Source organism: Branchiostoma belcheri, unplaced genomic scaffold (assembly GCF_001625305.1).
Source record: "Branchiostoma belcheri isolate BF01 breed outbred unplaced genomic scaffold, Haploidv18h27 scaffold16, whole genome shotgun sequence".
NCBI classification, from domain to species: Eukaryota; Metazoa; Chordata; class Leptocardii; order Amphioxiformes; family Branchiostomatidae; genus Branchiostoma; species Branchiostoma belcheri.
In genome coordinates this window covers 2,195,771-2,212,437 of record NW_017803046.1, presented here as the reverse complement: position 1 = coordinate 2,212,437, position 16,667 = coordinate 2,195,771, and the positions used below count along the sequence as shown (strand labels likewise).

The window sequence follows — 16,667 nt, the reverse complement described above, 5'->3', positions numbered from 1 at the left end:
GCATTTCTAGCCATTTTTGTAAGTGTTTAACGTTTTTTGTTTGAATTATTGTCTGAAAATATGGTTTGTTTACTAAGTTCTTTCCTCCCATGACTTTGCATGAAAGGACCACAGTGCACCTCGGCTCAGTCGGACGTGGACACGCCGGGTCGTGCAGGCTTTGCAAGAATGTGGGTAGAAAATGTACAGAAATATGCAAAATTACGGGTTTTCTTTGAAAGCGTTGAGTCAGAATACATTGTTTGGTATACGTAGAAGCTATCAGTAGCTAGTTTTTGGATATCGGTATCGTTTTCTACTGGCTGCATGGAGGTAAAAGTATTGCGTGCGTGCTACAGGCAACATAATTCCAAATTTTGGAATGAGGGAGGGGGGCTCAGCAAAATCATTCATCAGTTGCAATTTTATTATTTTGGACTTGGAGGAAAGGTAGGATGTTGCCCTTAAATTTATTCAAAAGAGAACTATAACTTTCCTTTATCCGGATAACGTGATCATGAAACAATGGGTAGAGCCGGTAGAGTAGAGATGTGAAGATTTTTTTTATTGAAGTTGCACCATGCACTGCCCTCCAGTTGCAGGCATGGCGGACCTGAAGAATTTCCTGTACGCCTGGTGTGGGAAAAAGAAAATCACCCCCAACTACGACTTCAGAGCAGCTGGGTCCAAACAGAGACAACGTTTTGTGTGTGAGGTAATTATGCAGGCAGTATTGCATATATGGTAATATGACAAACAAAAAGGTCTGCAAAATTATCAAAGTCAGGAAAAAATATTGCAAGACATCACTGATTGTGTTAAGAAATGGCAGACATTGTAATTAAAAATAGCTTCCTTAAACCTTGTAGATTTTGAATGCAAGACCTACAAAGCTTGTATTTTAAATTTCATGCACCAATAAGTACAGTACCTTTTTCACATCTCCGTTTCAGGTACGGGTCCCAGGCTATGACTATGTCGGTGCTGGCAACTCAACCAGCAAGAAGGACGCGCAGACGAATGCTGCACGTGACTTTGTCATGTATCTCGTCCGCACGGGGGAAGTTAGCCAGGCTGAAGTCCCTGCTGTGGAGGTAGATGGAAGTCATATTTGCTGCAGCCTTTCTTACTGGATGCTTTCCTTTATTTCATGTTTCATAATATGTTTGCTTTTCTAGTAAACGTTTTCCTTAGGATGAAAGGTAGTGCCCATGGATCATATACACTGTAAAAGCCTGGATAGTGAGTTAGTTATATGATGAAATGAATTTTTGTGTTAAAAATTGACAATGAAATTGTGATCTTTTATGGAAACAATCTCTGTGAATTCCAAAAATACAGACTGATATGTCTGCCAGTTTCATAATAAAGATCCAATCCAATTTCATCTATTTGATGTTCATAATTGACGAAATGCTTATTCCATAGTACTACAGCAGAGTTAACGTTGGAACTATTTGAATGAATGTTGTGAAGATATTGAAAAGTGCCCCTTCTCCTCGTCAGGCTCCAACCTTATCAGCACCACCGACAGATGGTGCAGGGCCATCAGGTGCAGGACCAGGTGGGCTGCCTCCAGGTGCTCCACCTGCACCACACCTGGCTGTAGCTGGGGAACAAGGTAAGATATATCACAAACCATATACACAAACCGGATCTGATTTGGGTATTTATTATTTTGTATCATTGATTGCACATGTTCCAGTTTCATGTGTGCTCAGCTAACTGTGATTTGTTCCTTTTCCTGCATCTTGTTGGTCTTGTAACAGAAGGTTGGTCTTCATGTTATAACAAAAATCAGTATTTTTCACAGAATGTTATTGGGGTTAGTAGTAGTAGGTTATTCTTAAATCTTGTTGAAGACAGGCATGATAAGTTAAGTGTCCAGGTTTCATTTCCATGTCTCTATTTAGCTACCTTAAATTGATATTGAAATACATTAGGGCATTTGACTTATAAGTCACTGACAATTTCATCAAGATGAAATTTTGAAGTATCAACAGAATGTATTTTATGCAAATGTGAGTATGGTGGCCTTGCCTGATACATCTAGTTTCCCTCTATTTCAGGTGGTAGTCAGGTGTATGAATACAACAAGCCCTACTCTGGCCGAAGTCAAGACTACCAGGAATACTTTGAGAGAGTGGATAAGAGGAAAGTGGAAGAGGTACATAGTTCTGAACATTTGTTATCACATGTACAATGAGATGTAAAATTGGCATCACAGAATTGTTCTTGTTTGCCACTATTTCTCCAAGTTTTGTATTCAACCACAAAAGAAGCATTAAGTAACAGTTATGCACAAGCAGGAAGATGGTAGTCATTTTTCACGCTGCAACATTTGATGATATGGCATAGGTGTGAATGGTATGTTTGAAGCAAAAACATTAAATGAATAAATTATAATAATAATTATTAAAATGATTTGAAATAAAATATTGTAGATCAGTGTCATGTTTTGAATAAAGATATCTGTTTATGTCTGTCCAGGCTGAAACTATGGACCTGAATGCTGGTATCCATGGTAACTGGACCCTGGACAATGCCAAGCAGCGTCTGCACCAGTTCATGCAGCAGAACAGGATCCAGGCAGACTATAGATACTCCCCCACAGGGCCTGACCACAACCGGTAACATGACTGGGAAACAAATGATGTCTTTATTTCTCTTCTGCTAGTGCTTTTATCTATACTGCTACTAGTGGCTAAAATTGCTCAACACCATTCTCTGTACTACTGCTGAATTTGCCACCACTCTAAGAGTAATATTTGTTTATTACAGGTCTATAATCTTAACCAAAGATTGTGCTAATTACCGTGAGTGACTGTGTATAATGGTAAATCAATGGAGAGAATTGCTGTTCACTAGTGTCAGAGTTTTGAGGTTGTTCTTTAATCTTTGAAAGCCCAATATGACAGTTGATTAACATAGCATTTAGAAATGTAAATTTAAATCCAAGTACATGTATATATTTTTACAACAAATGTACAGTGTGTGATGCCCATCCACCTTCCTTGGGCACAGGTTGAGCTTTCACATGGCCAGTGGTGTTTCTTTCAGCATTCTGACTGACCAAGATGTCTTGGCAGACTGAATGTGACAATCTTTGTTACTGTCATCTTAAGTGTACATGTATATATCCACAAAGAAATTTCTTCACAAAGAAAAATCTCTTCTTGCATCATTTGAGGATGATGTTGGTTTTCCATGCCTTTCTGATATTTCCAGTTTCAATATTTTGGTATACCGGTACATGTAGTTTAAAAAAAAGTACCAACAAAGTCCAACATACTGCATCATGTTTGAAGTGATTCTAACTATGATAAGCATTCTCATAGGAGTTTATGTTTACTGAGGGAACAGTCAGGAAGACTGCCATGCCTTGCAAAGAAATGACAACAAAGTCTCACAGTTCCAACAGCATGCAAATAAGCCACAACTACCACATAGGCAGATTCCTTTGAATATTTAAGCATTCTAAAGGATTCTGTCCATGGCTTAAAGACCTGTTTCCTTTAAACAGTGTTAAGTACACAAGTTGGCTTCGATTTGATTTTTGTTAAAGACAGAGAAAGCAGAGCAGCAACAGTTCTGTAGTCTCTGGGTGAAAGACTTCATGCTGTTGTAATAGGTGTGATGATGTCGGTCTATACATGGTCAGTGAACTTCATCATATCAAGTCACAGACCAAGTTAGACTCCTCTAAGATCTCTCTGCTGTCGTTTCTTTGCAAGGCTTGGCAGTAAAGAGCAAGTTATGGCCATGTGAAAGATCAAGTGAGAGAAGCAGTGTAGTACAGGCCCACAGAAGGTGGATGGTGCTACATGTAGCAGTGTCAGGTCAGTATGAAGCGTACCATACTACACAAGTAGGTACAGTTGGTATGGAATTTGTGCTAGTAATATTGTAACATTTAGGGGCTAATTGATAGTGTTAATTCAAGATGCAGTGAATGTCTCTGTAGTACACGTCATGTAGGCATACTCAACTGCCAAGTGATGTTATGTGAGGCATTTGTGTACAGAAACCTATAATGTATAATCAAAGTTACTTTTTGTCAAACCTAAACAGTGGCATTAGCAAGGTTAAAGTTTGAGGAAGGAAAAAAATGAAAATGGACATTTGAAGGTGTATATACAAGCAGGCAAGCAGCATGTTGAAAATGCAACAGGAATAGGGAAATGTTCTGCAACTTCTGAAGTTGTACAAAATTCTTCTTATAGGAGTTTTGTTGCTGAGATGACTATCTTTGTGAAGCAGCTTCACCGCAGTGAGTAGTTTTTCTTTTTTAAAATCGTAAGTGGGTAAGAAGTTAAGAACTTATTACAGTACAACTGTAAGCGAGCGTGAGTGATTTTTCAGTTCCTTGTCTTTGTCAAATTGAATTGTATCTGAACATGTTTTCAGACATCAGTGCCCGTGAACATGGCTCTAACAAGAAAATAGCGGCCCAGTCGGCTGCCCTGTCCCTTGTGCGTCAGCTGTACCATCTTGGGGTGTTGGAGGCTTACACTGGAGTCACTAAGAAAAAAGAGGCAGAAAAGGTAACTTGATAAATTTTTAGTTGCTTTGACTAGATGGATTCATTCATGATGTTTGACTAATGTGTCCTAAGTTCAGTTCCCAGTGTTCTCCCTGTACCATGTATGTAGCTACATGCAGAATGATAGTACATTGTAACAGTAACTGAGTAAGATATATGCAACTAGATTGCAAATCTGTAGACATTCCTACAACACTGCCGTGATTGGCAGTACGGTAATGCCCATGTTTGCTCTTGTTCAGATGTTGACTAGAAGTGAACTGTTTGATTTTCCCTGTGTATAGGTGGAGCATCATGTGGTGTTGAACCCACAGGTGGAGCAACAGCTGATGGGTCTGCTACAGGAGATGGAACTGCAGCCTGTACCTCCGGTGAGTGCAGCAAACATGCTCCATCCTTAAAAATTTAATAAAATGGCGTTATGCAATTTTTTTCACCTCTTTAAAGTTTGAAACTTCAAAGGGGATGCTGAAGTAAGAAGTAAAAACCGGACTGGAAGTGAAAAAAAGACATCAGTATTTCAATGCCTTCTATGCTACTGGATTTTACCAACAGTCTTGAAAATTCATGCACATTTGAGTTTGGAAAACTTACTAACGACATTTTTTTCTTACGCAGATGGGAAGAATCTTTTACCATCTCCTTATGTCTTGATAACCTGAAGAATTGTTACAAGAAATTGTACAAATTTTTATCAATAGCCCATATTTCATTACTGTCCTTGTGATATTGTCTTCACCTGTCATGGCAATATTCTAACACAAGAAATGTCTGTTTCCAAAGCCTGAGGATCCGACCCAAGAGCTGAGCCTCCTGACAGATCATAAGGAACGTTTTGAGCCCAGTTTGAACCAGTCTGCGGCAGGTGTGGTGCCATGGTCCCCTCCCCTGCAGAACTGGAACCCGTGGGCTGGATGTAACATCGATGAGGGCCCACTGGCTCATGTAAGTTATCATGTATCAAACTACAACTGTTTGTTGCCCAATCTTGTATATTATGCTTAATATTTTGCTTGTAGAAAAAAAAAAGGACAATATAGCATGGTTGTCCAAAAAAAATTTGTTCTGATAGAGAAATGTATATGTTTGCTGATGAATTATCCCTTTGGTGCTGAATAATGTATGACACAGTTTCTGGTTTTCTAACCCTGTTGTTGTTGCAGATGACTTTAGAGCAGCTGAACCATGATCTGGTAACACAATTACAAGACCAGAGGAACCAGGACCAAAACCTACAGAAGGTTAGCTGGGATTTTCTTGTCTTTGCACTGGCGTGGGCAGGTCAGTCTCTTGTCCACAAGTCCACACAAGATGACTTTCATAGTCAGTTACATAGTTGCATAGCATGCTACCATGGAAGGTTTCTCATCTTTAGGGCACCACTCAAAAAAAGACTTTTTTTTGGACTTAAGAACATTACTGTGAGATTGTTTACTCAATCATCACTGCAAGGGCGTTTGGTAAATGTTTTTCACGAAATTGAGGATGAAACATGTAATCTCAACGACACCACTGTTATTTTAGATGCTGCAGGACAGACAGGCCTTACCCATCTGGGAGTCAGTGGACCATGTCATGAATGCCATCGTCAACAACTCAGTTGTCATCATCAAGGGAGAGACAGGCTGTGGCAAGACCACACAGGTAACCCACACTCACAGCCAGCTTCTTCAAACTGCTAGCTTCCAGCTATCTTATCTACTTGCTTTGTCATGTACAATTTTGTTTGAAGTACAATATTCACAGATCCAAATTTGTACTTTTCAACTTATAATCATTTGCTGTCATTTGTTTACTCTTGTTATCCAAGATGATTTAAGAGATGGCTATACTACCTTTCAAAAGATGTTCGTTATAGTGTACACTTGTTTACATGAGTATAGTGATAATACAGTATACGGTACAGTTTTGTAGGGTGCACTTTCAGGTATTTCTTGGACACTTGTGATATAAAAAGTGTTTTAACCATGGGGATTGTCTGATTGTCGCAGGTGCCACAGTATATCCTTGACGACATGATCATGAAGGGTCGAGGGGCAGAGTGTAACATCATCGTGACGCAGCCTCGCAGGATCAGTGCCGTGTCAGTGGCGGAGAGAGTTGCCCAGGAGCGGGGGGAAGAACTGGGCCTCAGTACTGGGTACAGCGTCAGGTTTGACACTGTCTTCCCCAGGCCTTACGGAGGAATCCTCTTCTGCACTGTTGGTAAGATCTGCACTGTTTTGGAATCTCATCTAATTTAGTCTCTAGCTATATAATCTCCAAGCAGATCATACGATGGCAAGGCAGTATCCATTGGCCAGTGGAGTGTGCTAATTGATAAGCTATACTCTTTTTCTCCCAAATTTCTGTAAAAGAATGAATCAATATTAGTCAATAGTAAATGGAAATCAGATTCAAGTATGCTGCTTAAAGTTTGTATTTTAAGTTTTGGGAAAGTTTACAACTCTTCATTGTAACTTTTCAACTTTTGACAGTCTACCCTGGGTGTCCCCTTGTGGATTGATTTGTTAATTGATTGATTGATTCATAGGTTTGTGTAAACTCTTGTCTTGGTATTTTCACAGGTGTGCTCTTGAGGAAGATGGAGGGAGGGATGCGAGGACTCTCCCATCTGATCGTGGACGAAATCCATGAAAGAGATCTCAACGTAAGGCTGTTGTCATAACTCTCACTCATCTATCATTGTATTTCCAACACTAACAGTGCCATCTCAACTGCAATGATGATGATCTCTTGTTGAGTGTCGTGAACACAATGAATCAAACAAACAACACTTCAGCTGAGCAGCTATTAACTGGAATGTGTTGCATGATTGTTCTTCAACAACGAAGGATTCATATTGCACTTTAATTGCATTTAATTTTAAAAACTGTATATGTAGATATCATTGAGAAGAAACAGTTGACTTTTTTAAATCACTTTATATTCGTGGTACTTTTCTATCTACGATTTTCGTGGTCACTTCTTTACCGTGAACAAATAATTTGCTGACTTTGTTTCTTCTGCACCTGCCGCCACCGCGAACATGTCCATTTTTCTCAAGACTACAAAATTTTGGTACCGCGAATATAAAGTGCTTCATGGTTTATTGTTCAAGAAGACTGTACAATAAGACTTTTCATACTGTCATCTATGTTGAGTCTTGGGCTCTTGTTGCCTGTGTCTGGATGTTGATATGGTTAAACCTTTGTACAACAGAAGTTGTTGTTTGTGCTGTACAGTCAGATTTCCTGCTGGTGGTGCTACAAGGCATGGTGCGAGCCTACCCTGACATGCGCATCATCCTCATGTCTGCCACCATCGACACCAGCCTCTTCTCCGAGTACTTCGGGAACTGTCCCGTTGTGGATGTGTATGGCCGCACACACCCTGTACAACGTAAGGAAATTTTATATAGGAGGTTTAATCTGTAATTTCTAACACAAAAATTGGACTTACCCAAATACTGGACAAAGTAAAAAATTTGGGTCTTTTTTTATGTTGGAAATTACAGTTTAAGCCTCCTGTGTAATGACATCTACCAACACATATGAACCTTTAAGGCAAAGAGACTTTTGGATACACCTTTAGGAGAGAAAAGGTTAATAATTCCATCTGAGAAGAGGTGAACATGGCTTGTTACAGCATAAACTGTTATTCTTGATTACCAGGCCAGAAAACCTCTGGATTTCAGTTTTATACAAACTGTTTTGAAAGTACATGCTGAACTAAGAAACTATAGCCGGTGCTGTATCTTATGGTTGTGTTTTGTGACTACAGAGTATTTCCTGGAAGACTGTATACAGATGACCAACTTCGTGGCTCAGCCCCAGGAGAGGAAGAAACGCAAAGACAAGGATGACGACGATGGTGTGGGAGATGATGACAATGTAAGGCACTCGTCACTGCCTGTCTTTCTACTTTATTATGGTGCATTGAAATGACAAGACTTGAATGTAGTGTACCACCATGAATGTAGTGTAGTATAGTGTGGGATCAAAAGCTGTCCAAGACTCCAAACCTTCAATAGATGCTGCTCAAGCAATATTTATTCCATTTTTTCCGTGACTTTTGTGTTTTGGGGATTAATCTAGCATGGGATGTAACACCCATTTGCCCATAACAGAGTGCAAAGACAGAATTAGCAATTGAAAATAAGGATTAAATCTTGATATCCTTTCTTTTTCCAGGAGAACCTGAACTTGGTTTGCTCCAATGAATACTCTGACCAGACCAAGAGGTCCTTGTCTATGCTCAGTGAGAGAGAGATGTCCTTTGAGCTCATTGTGGTAAGCCTTTCAGTGTTTCCCCATTGAAATAACTTGTGGTTTGTTTGTTTGTTTGTTAAGGAATCTCCATTAGTGTTGACAATACATCCACTAGTCTTCCTGGAGTCCTGAAATAATACCTTGTGGTGTTAAGTGATAATTATGGTTCTCAGATACATGTAAAGTCAACAGCATTTCAGTAATATCAGCCTGTGTGATGTTTGTTGTCCAGAGATACCAAGTAAGTGCATGTTGAATGTTGACTGTAATGTGTTGTTGTGTTTCACAGGTTCTCCTGCAGTACATTAAAAGCCTGGAGGTGCCAGGAGCGATCCTCATCTTCCTACCAGGATGGAACCTCATCTTCGCCCTGCTCAGATACCTGCAAGAACACCCAGAGTTTGGAGGTATGGCATGAATTTTGTTGTTCAGAGAAATGTTCATTTCCTATTCTACTGTCAGACTATTTAGTTATTGGTTTGACAGGCAAAAGGGTCAATGCCGGTTTTTGAAACTCAATTTTTTATGAGATGATATTATTGCTGTGATGATTTGCCTCTGACACCTCTTGTGTGAGTGTCACAGACACCTTGAACATAATGTGCAAGGGACTGAGCAATAACATTGAGAAAAACAATTGAAACAGATTGAGTCAGCAGATTCAATAATGAAGATGGCAAAACAAATTCTTGTAAGGCATATGAAAGGTTGAAATCATATTGCATGTATCTGCAGTGTTTTATGCATTGACATGCTATTGCATTCGTATTTGTTGAAGCACCCAGCTGTTGTATTTTCTTCCAGCCTCTGGGAAGTACCAGTTGTTGCCCCTGCATTCCCAGATCCCCAGAGAGGACCAGCATAGGGTGTTCCAGTCTGTTCCATCAGGAATCACCAAGGTATAGGATTCCTTCAATTCAGGCCATTATATTTGGGTCTTTTGGTCCCTGTGGCTGTTTAGATAGCTCACGTTGTAGGTACAATAATTGTAATTTGTACATGGGTAGGACTTTTCTTTGTTTTCTTACACCTAAGAATGAACAACAACCACTAGACACTGACAGGCTTGAAAATTCACTGCAGACAGCCTCCTTTCAAAGGCATGCTTGACTAACCCTTTGTCAAGTGTGCTACGCAATGGAGGCAGAGAAACTGGGGACCCAGTTCCGACTTCACCAGCCTTACCTGCTGAGTGGAGCAACCTCAAGGGTCCCCACAATCTGATTGTCTGTAATGTAAATCTGTAGCATGGACCACTACGAAGTACAATTTTAGCACAAATTCTGTAGTTCTTTTACTCATAGAATATAGATTTTCACAAGTATGTAATATTTTTCAATATCTTGTTGCTAGGTGATCCTGTCCACCAACATTGCTGAGACCAGCATCACCATCAACGATGTTGTCTACGTCATAGACTCCTGCAAGTAAGTCCACCTTCATACTCAAGTAGGAAGGAAAATTGGATAATATTAGTCTGACAAAGCTAGTGGGATAAACCACTTTGTGAAAGCCCACAATCACCAGTATGTATTTCGAAGTGTCATAGTAACTTTTGTAGCACGAGTACAGTATTTGCTAAATGGATAACTGTTTGTCTGATTTTAGATGTTTGTCATTGTTTCAGGGCTAAGATGAAGCTGTTCACATCCCACAACAACATGACCAACTATGCCACAGTGTGGGCCTCTAAGACCAACCTGGAGCAGAGGAAGGGACGGGCCGGCCGTGTTCGACCCGGCTTCTGCTTTCACCTGTGCTCAAGAGCCAGGTTTGAAAAGTAAGCACTGGTCCTGGCAACTGTTATTTCAATGTTACCGATTTCAGCACCATATACAATGTAGTTAGAAGCAGTGCCATTTTCTTTGTCTAATGAGCTAGAAAGCTACAAAAGCTACTTTCTGATGATTTCTGATAGAACCATTAGCTGGATTGCTGTGATGACATGTCAGATGTGATGTCTGGTGTAAAGGCACTTGAACGTACCAACCAAAACATTGTGACTAGTGCGGTCTGAGCAGTCCAGCTTAGCATTCCATTATTATAATTATAGTCCATCTTAGTTGTATACAAATATATAATGTTATATAATCCATTACTGTATCCTATTTGTTAGGCTGGACACCCACACAACCCCTGAGATATTCCGAACACCCCTCCACGAGCTGTCCCTGTCCATCAAGCTGCTGCGTCTGGGAGCCATCGGACCCTTCCTGGCCAGAGCCATCGAACCTCCACCCCTGGACGCTGTCATCGAGGCAGAGGCCCTCCTCAGAGGTTAGCTACTTAAGGGCAAAGCTAGACACTTCTCTAAGCAGATGCCTTTCTTGCAATGTTGACGAATGCTAATGTCTAGAGAATATGTGGATCTGGATTCAAATCCTTTTTAGCATTTGATGTTCTTTTCATTCCAAGTTTCTTCGGTATGTGTCTTGAGTTACTACGTTGTCAATACCTGAATCACCCAACCATCTAAGCCAGTGCCTGGGAATATGAGAATGCAATTGCAATAAAGTTGTCCTGAGATGGCACTATTGCTATGATGATTTGCCTCTGACACCTCTTGTGTGAGTGTCACAGACACCTTGAACGTAATGTGCAAGGGACTGAGCAATATCTTTGACAGAGACTGACAGATTTGTACTTAATAATATACTGTGAAATACATGTGTAATGAGTCCATTGTTGTGCAGAAATGGATGCCCTGGATTCCAATGATGAGCTGACTCCCCTCGGGAAGATCCTCGCTCGCCTGCCCATCGACCCACGTCTGGGAAAAATGGTCATCATGGGCTGCATCTTCAGGTATGTAGACCTTACTGGGTAGGGCATTGAGGTCAAATCTGCACTGGTGGTTGTTAGCAGATAGACTTTCCTAGTTGTTGCTATGATGATTTGCCTCTGACACCTCTTGTTGGAGTGTTGTGTGCACAATGAACGCAACATGCAAGTGAACTGAGCAACAGAATGATATTTGTCCCCTTCAGCTACCACAACGCTTGTATAGTCAGTACATAAAATGTACCTAACCAGTCCTTTATGGATAGTTCCTAGGATCAGTCCGGTTCATAACTGTATTGAAAGTTGTTGAAAGTACCAGTAGAATGCTGATTGTGTCCCCTGTACCTGTAGTTGTGGAGATGCCATGGCTGCCATCGCCTCCAGCACGTGTTTCCCTGAGCCGTGGGAGGTTCCAGTGGAGAGACGGAGGCTGGGCTGGGTCCACAAGTCGTTTGCTGGGACCCGCTGTAGTGACCACGTCGCCATGCTCATGGCCTACCAAGGCTGGGAGGAGGCACGGTCAGTAGAATTTTAGTCTCTTTGTAAATTCTTCCTTTCTTCATAAGAAAGCAGACTAGAGCTTTTGTCAATCTTGTATTGTCTTTCTGTAGCATTCTTTTTTCTCCAAGCAGAAAAGCAGAAGAGTTTTCTCTTTGCAGGGAATGATAACATGTCTTTTAGTGTTTCATCAGAGGATTCAGATTTTTCCTGGTATGAAAATATCAAACTGAATTCTTAAGATATTTTCAGGTACTCTGCCTTTGGTGTATTCATGTGAAGGATTGTTCTAAAGAGTCAGTTTTGTTTTTTCCATCACCACTCAGGTCCTATGGAGAAGACAGTGAGATGAATTTCTGCCAGCGCAAGTCGTTGAACATGGCCACCCTGCGCATGACATATGAGGCTAAGAACCAGCTGAAGGATATCCTCATGATGGCAGAGTTCCCCGAAGGTAAATGTCAAACCTGACGTTAAATGTATGAGAAACTCTCCTCATTGTTGCTATGATGACTTGCCTCTGACACCTCTTGTTGGAGTGTTGTGTGCACAATGAACGCAACATGCAAGCGACTGAGCAACAGAATGATACTATGTCCTCTCACCTTTTTTCCAGAAGTGAAAAACTTTCACGATTTGAAGAAAAAATGTGTTAATACCAATACTTTGTCTTTGTTCCTGCAGAATGCTTGTTGCCACACCACTTTGACCACACAGGCCCAGACTCCAAGTTGGACATGGTGGGTGTTTAACCATTACTTCTAACTTGTACAGAATATCATCTATCTTTATCTATCCATATGAAAACCCAGTCAAACTATACATGAGCATCTATGGCTAAAAGCTGTCTGTTGTAGCGTTCTTTACCATGAATGTACCATACCTACCAATGTGGCTGTCAAAAATGATGTCCCCAAAACACTAGATTCTCTACCAGGAAGAATGTTTTGGGTTGTCTTTTTTTGACAGCCTACCTCATATATCTGTTCCAGGTGATTTCCCTGCTGACCATGGGCCTGTACCCCAACGTCTGCTTCCACAAGGAGAAGCGTAAGCTGCTGACTACAGAAGGCCGCGCTGCCCTCATCCACAAATCCTCCGTCAACTGTAGCAACAGGGAGCAGACCTTCCCTTCACCCTTCTTTGTGTTTGGAGAAAAGGTGAGCTTGGTGAACATCTACCAGCTTTAAATAGCTTCTTGTCCATCCCCATTTTGAACTGTTGAACTGTATGAACTTCAACTGTTGATGATTGCCTTCCCAGATCCGAACCAGAGCCGTGTCAGCCAAACAGATGACCATGGTGTCTGCGGTCCAGCTGCTGCTGTTTGGTTCCCGCACAGTCAACACCAAGGACGGGGACATCAAACTGGATGACTGGTAGGAAAACTTTGTGCCACAAAATTACTGAAATATTTAAGCATTTCTTTCAGCCCTTAATAGAGAATTAAGATTTATGTTTTGCCAAGGCTTATATGTGTTGGGATTCATTCTTCAATATTTAGGTCAGTTGCGGTACAGTTTCAAATTTTTTAAAAATAAAGTTATGAGATTGCTATGATGATTTGCCTCTGACACCTCTTGTGTGAGTGTCACAGACACCTTGAACGCATTGTGCAAAGGACTGAGCAATAGAACAAACTAGTTCAGTTGCAGTACAGTTTCACATTTGTATGCATGTTGCTGTTGTACTTCATAATCACTACCCTACTTTGCTTTACAACTGCAACATGAAAATAAGTCTTTAGATGAACCATGATATAAGATACCCAATGTTGTTTTGACAGAAATTCCTTATTTTTCCAAAGGATCACCTTGAAGATGTCTCACCCCTCTGCGGCGGCGGTGTGTGCCCTGCGCCCGTCCATGGACCGCCTGATCGTGCAGGCCTGCAGCCAGCCAGAGACCATCCTGGAGCCGCAGCAGCTTGATGAGAAGCTGATTGGTGTGATCAGGAGCCTCTCTAAGGCTAACGTGGGAAGACCAGTCAATGAGGATGGGGAGGGGTCCTCCTATGCTGGGTGAGTCCCTTTATCTTGTCAGTCAGTGAGAGCAAAATTTATACCAGTGTCATTGTTAATCATGCTTGTTTCCATGCTGGGCAAAGTCAAACACAAACAGGTTTACTGGTAGTACCCAGTAAGACTTTTAGCACTAACAAATTGTGGTATGCATGAATGTTATGTGTATGATGTAGCTTTTTATGGTTTCTGAGAAATAGATGTCCATTGGTTATTAAGAAGTGACACAAGTGTACCAGTATTTTACATATTGGAAAATACTCCCCAAAAGGACCTATGGTTTAGATAATCTTACTTTGGTCCTTGAAACTCCCCTAAATGTGTCTTGTCAAATTTCTCAGGCGCTGCATGATTCCTACTGACTGTTGTTTTTCACACTTTTCAGGTCCACCTATGGTGGTGACTACAGTGGCCCGCCACGCAAGAGGTACCGTTTCAACACCCCTGATGGCGGCAATGGAGGCTTCCGTGGTGGCGACAGAGGCGGATTCAGGGGGGGCTTCAGGGGGGGTCCAGGAGGAGGGGACTTCCGAGGGGGTTACAGAGGCGGGTTTGGCGGCGGGCCACGATTCGGTGGTGACCGTGGAGGATTCCGTGGTGGATTTAGAGGAGGCTATGGAGGAGGATACGGTAGGTGCCATCTTAAGTTACCCAATGAATCACTTTAAGATACTGTGTGCAAAGAATGACTGATTTGGTCTGGAAAGTTTTTCCCAACGAGATTGTGCTTTCAATTAGCCACATTTCAGAGAAGCATGTGACAAGTCTCACTGGGTCAGTCTAAAGCGGTTGAAAGCTCTAGATGGTAACAATTCTTTCATGTTAGAACAAAAGTTTTAGCTCTGAACATGTAACTACCAACTCATATGCAATTTCATAATAACATGTTTTCCTCAGGTGGAGGAGGTGGGGGGTACGGAGGAGGCAGAGGCGGTGGGTTCCAGCGAGGCAGAGGAAGGGGTGGATTCAGGGGCCGACCGAGCGGGGTCTACTAGAGACCTGCGACCTGCTCACACACTTGTGATGATATAACAGTCTTCTATGCTGTATGCTGACTGGAGTTAGCTATTATTGTCCAGAGAATTTGGTCATTTGCTCATTTGGAACACAGTATCTATGTGTGTTTTTGTCAGCATAGATGAATTTGAATGTTTGATTAATGATAAGCATGACAACCATTGTCGATATCAATTACAAGCATCAATAATTCCACAATACTGGAACATCTTTTAAGTTATTTATTTTCAGTTGTAACTTTTTATTTCTGATCTTATATTTAGTGACTGTTGACATGTTTTTTCTTAGTCTGGTTATTTTTTACTTTGGTGACTTGAATGTCCCAGACACGGGTATGGAAGAGTATGATTCAATAGCAGATTTTCAAGGATCGTGATACTAACACGATTTTGCTTTCAAGTATGTATGAAACAGAAACCAAAATGTTGTTACAAAGTCTAACTGATGTAATGGCAGTATAATAAATATTGATAAAGCAATTACCAGAAAATTCTTGTGTGTTAGTTAGTCACAGTATACCTTGGTCATTCTTGAAACTGAGAAGCTCATGCTAGTTTTGTCAGCTGTTGAAATGTAGCCTTGCCCCCTCTTCAGTTGTACAGTAGGTCAGTCCTAACTGTAACAGTAGTCTTGATGTTGTGCAAACACATGGTGAAACAAACATTGATCAAAACCCTACATATTAATGGTAGTCAATTTCACTGGAGCTAGAAACACCTGACTTGTTCACAAGCCTGTAATGGGCACTTAAAACCACAGGGAATTCAAAGAAGTTCCATACATACAAAATGCCTTATTTGAAGTTGACGTTGTTATTTGCCTTGGTAGAGGTGTACTGAGTCCTCTGCACCTGGTAGTGGGAGTGGCACACACTGTATCCTGTGTTGATGAGGAGTTTAAGGTGATAGAATATCAGGAACATTATGCCAAGAGACTTACAATGTCATCCATCTTTTCTGAACTTCTGCCAGCTTTGCTTCATACTACTGCATCATGGGGACATTTTGTCTGCTAAGATAATGGTATGTTGTGCTGTACCATTATAATTTGTCTCGGTATTATGACCATGTGATTTTGATTAGAATTTGATGATATTGTACTCGAAATTTGTCTGGTTGGTACTGGCTCAGACTGCCTGGTACCAGCTTAGTTGTCGCATACCAGTCCCTCTGGGACTGATTCAAATATATGTAAAAAAACACATGGTCTGCTGTGTGGCGCTATATATGCATTTATCCACTGCTTCAAACGGTAGACTAAATTGTTTAGAGACCTAAAATGCTTATGGTGCCATCGAACACATTTCCAAACCGTACGTCACAGTCAGTTGATGCAAGAGTGCAATTACATTTCCAAAACGAGCTATAATTATGTTAGTGGGAGAAATAACAGCTAGCCTATATTTAACGACGTTCTTGATCGTGAGATCGGTTGTTTAGCAACGCATCCTTACAGCGACCCATAAATGGACCATCCAGGCGTGTGCATAATTTTTCTTACTTTACTGATGCAGTGTGTTTTGAGAAATCGACTAAGCATGGTGACGAACATCTTTTGAAGAAGAACCTGGAAAAGTACA

At 41.0% G+C, this 16,667-nt stretch overlaps 1 protein-coding gene across 3 annotated transcripts; it reads left to right on the top strand.

Annotated features, from left to right (window-relative positions):
- The first annotated feature begins 118 nt into the window (after nt 1-118).
- LOC109466131 (ATP-dependent RNA helicase A-like) lies at nt 119-15,578 on the top strand. Of its 3 annotated transcripts, none has more exons than XM_019763771.1 (31): nt 119-170; nt 576-694; nt 933-1,073; nt 1,486-1,600; nt 2,049-2,146; nt 2,470-2,609; nt 4,203-4,249; nt 4,387-4,523; nt 4,807-4,893; nt 5,306-5,467; nt 5,686-5,763; nt 6,047-6,166; nt 6,514-6,727; nt 7,090-7,172; nt 7,747-7,903; nt 8,285-8,394; nt 8,695-8,793; nt 9,062-9,179; nt 9,577-9,671; nt 10,126-10,199; nt 10,400-10,552; nt 10,889-11,049; nt 11,466-11,577; nt 11,905-12,072; nt 12,378-12,505; nt 12,736-12,791; nt 13,044-13,211; nt 13,315-13,430; nt 13,859-14,071; nt 14,457-14,701; nt 14,969-15,578. In XM_019763771.1, exons 2-31 carry the CDS (start codon nt 584-586, stop codon nt 15,064-15,066), a joined length of 3,804 nt encoding a protein of 1,267 aa, XP_019619330.1. In that variant the 5' UTR covers nt 119-170; nt 576-583; the 3' UTR covers nt 15,067-15,578. The 3 variants fall into 3 exon arrangements, with proteins under 3 accessions (XP_019619330.1, XP_019619329.1, XP_019619331.1); XM_019763770.1 differs by having other exon boundaries at nt 126-183; nt 14,969-15,066; XM_019763772.1 differs by lacking the exons at nt 119-170; nt 576-694; nt 933-1,073; nt 1,486-1,600; nt 2,049-2,146 and adding an exon at nt 3,714-3,818.
- Nucleotides 15,579-16,667: the final 1,089 nt, after the last annotated feature.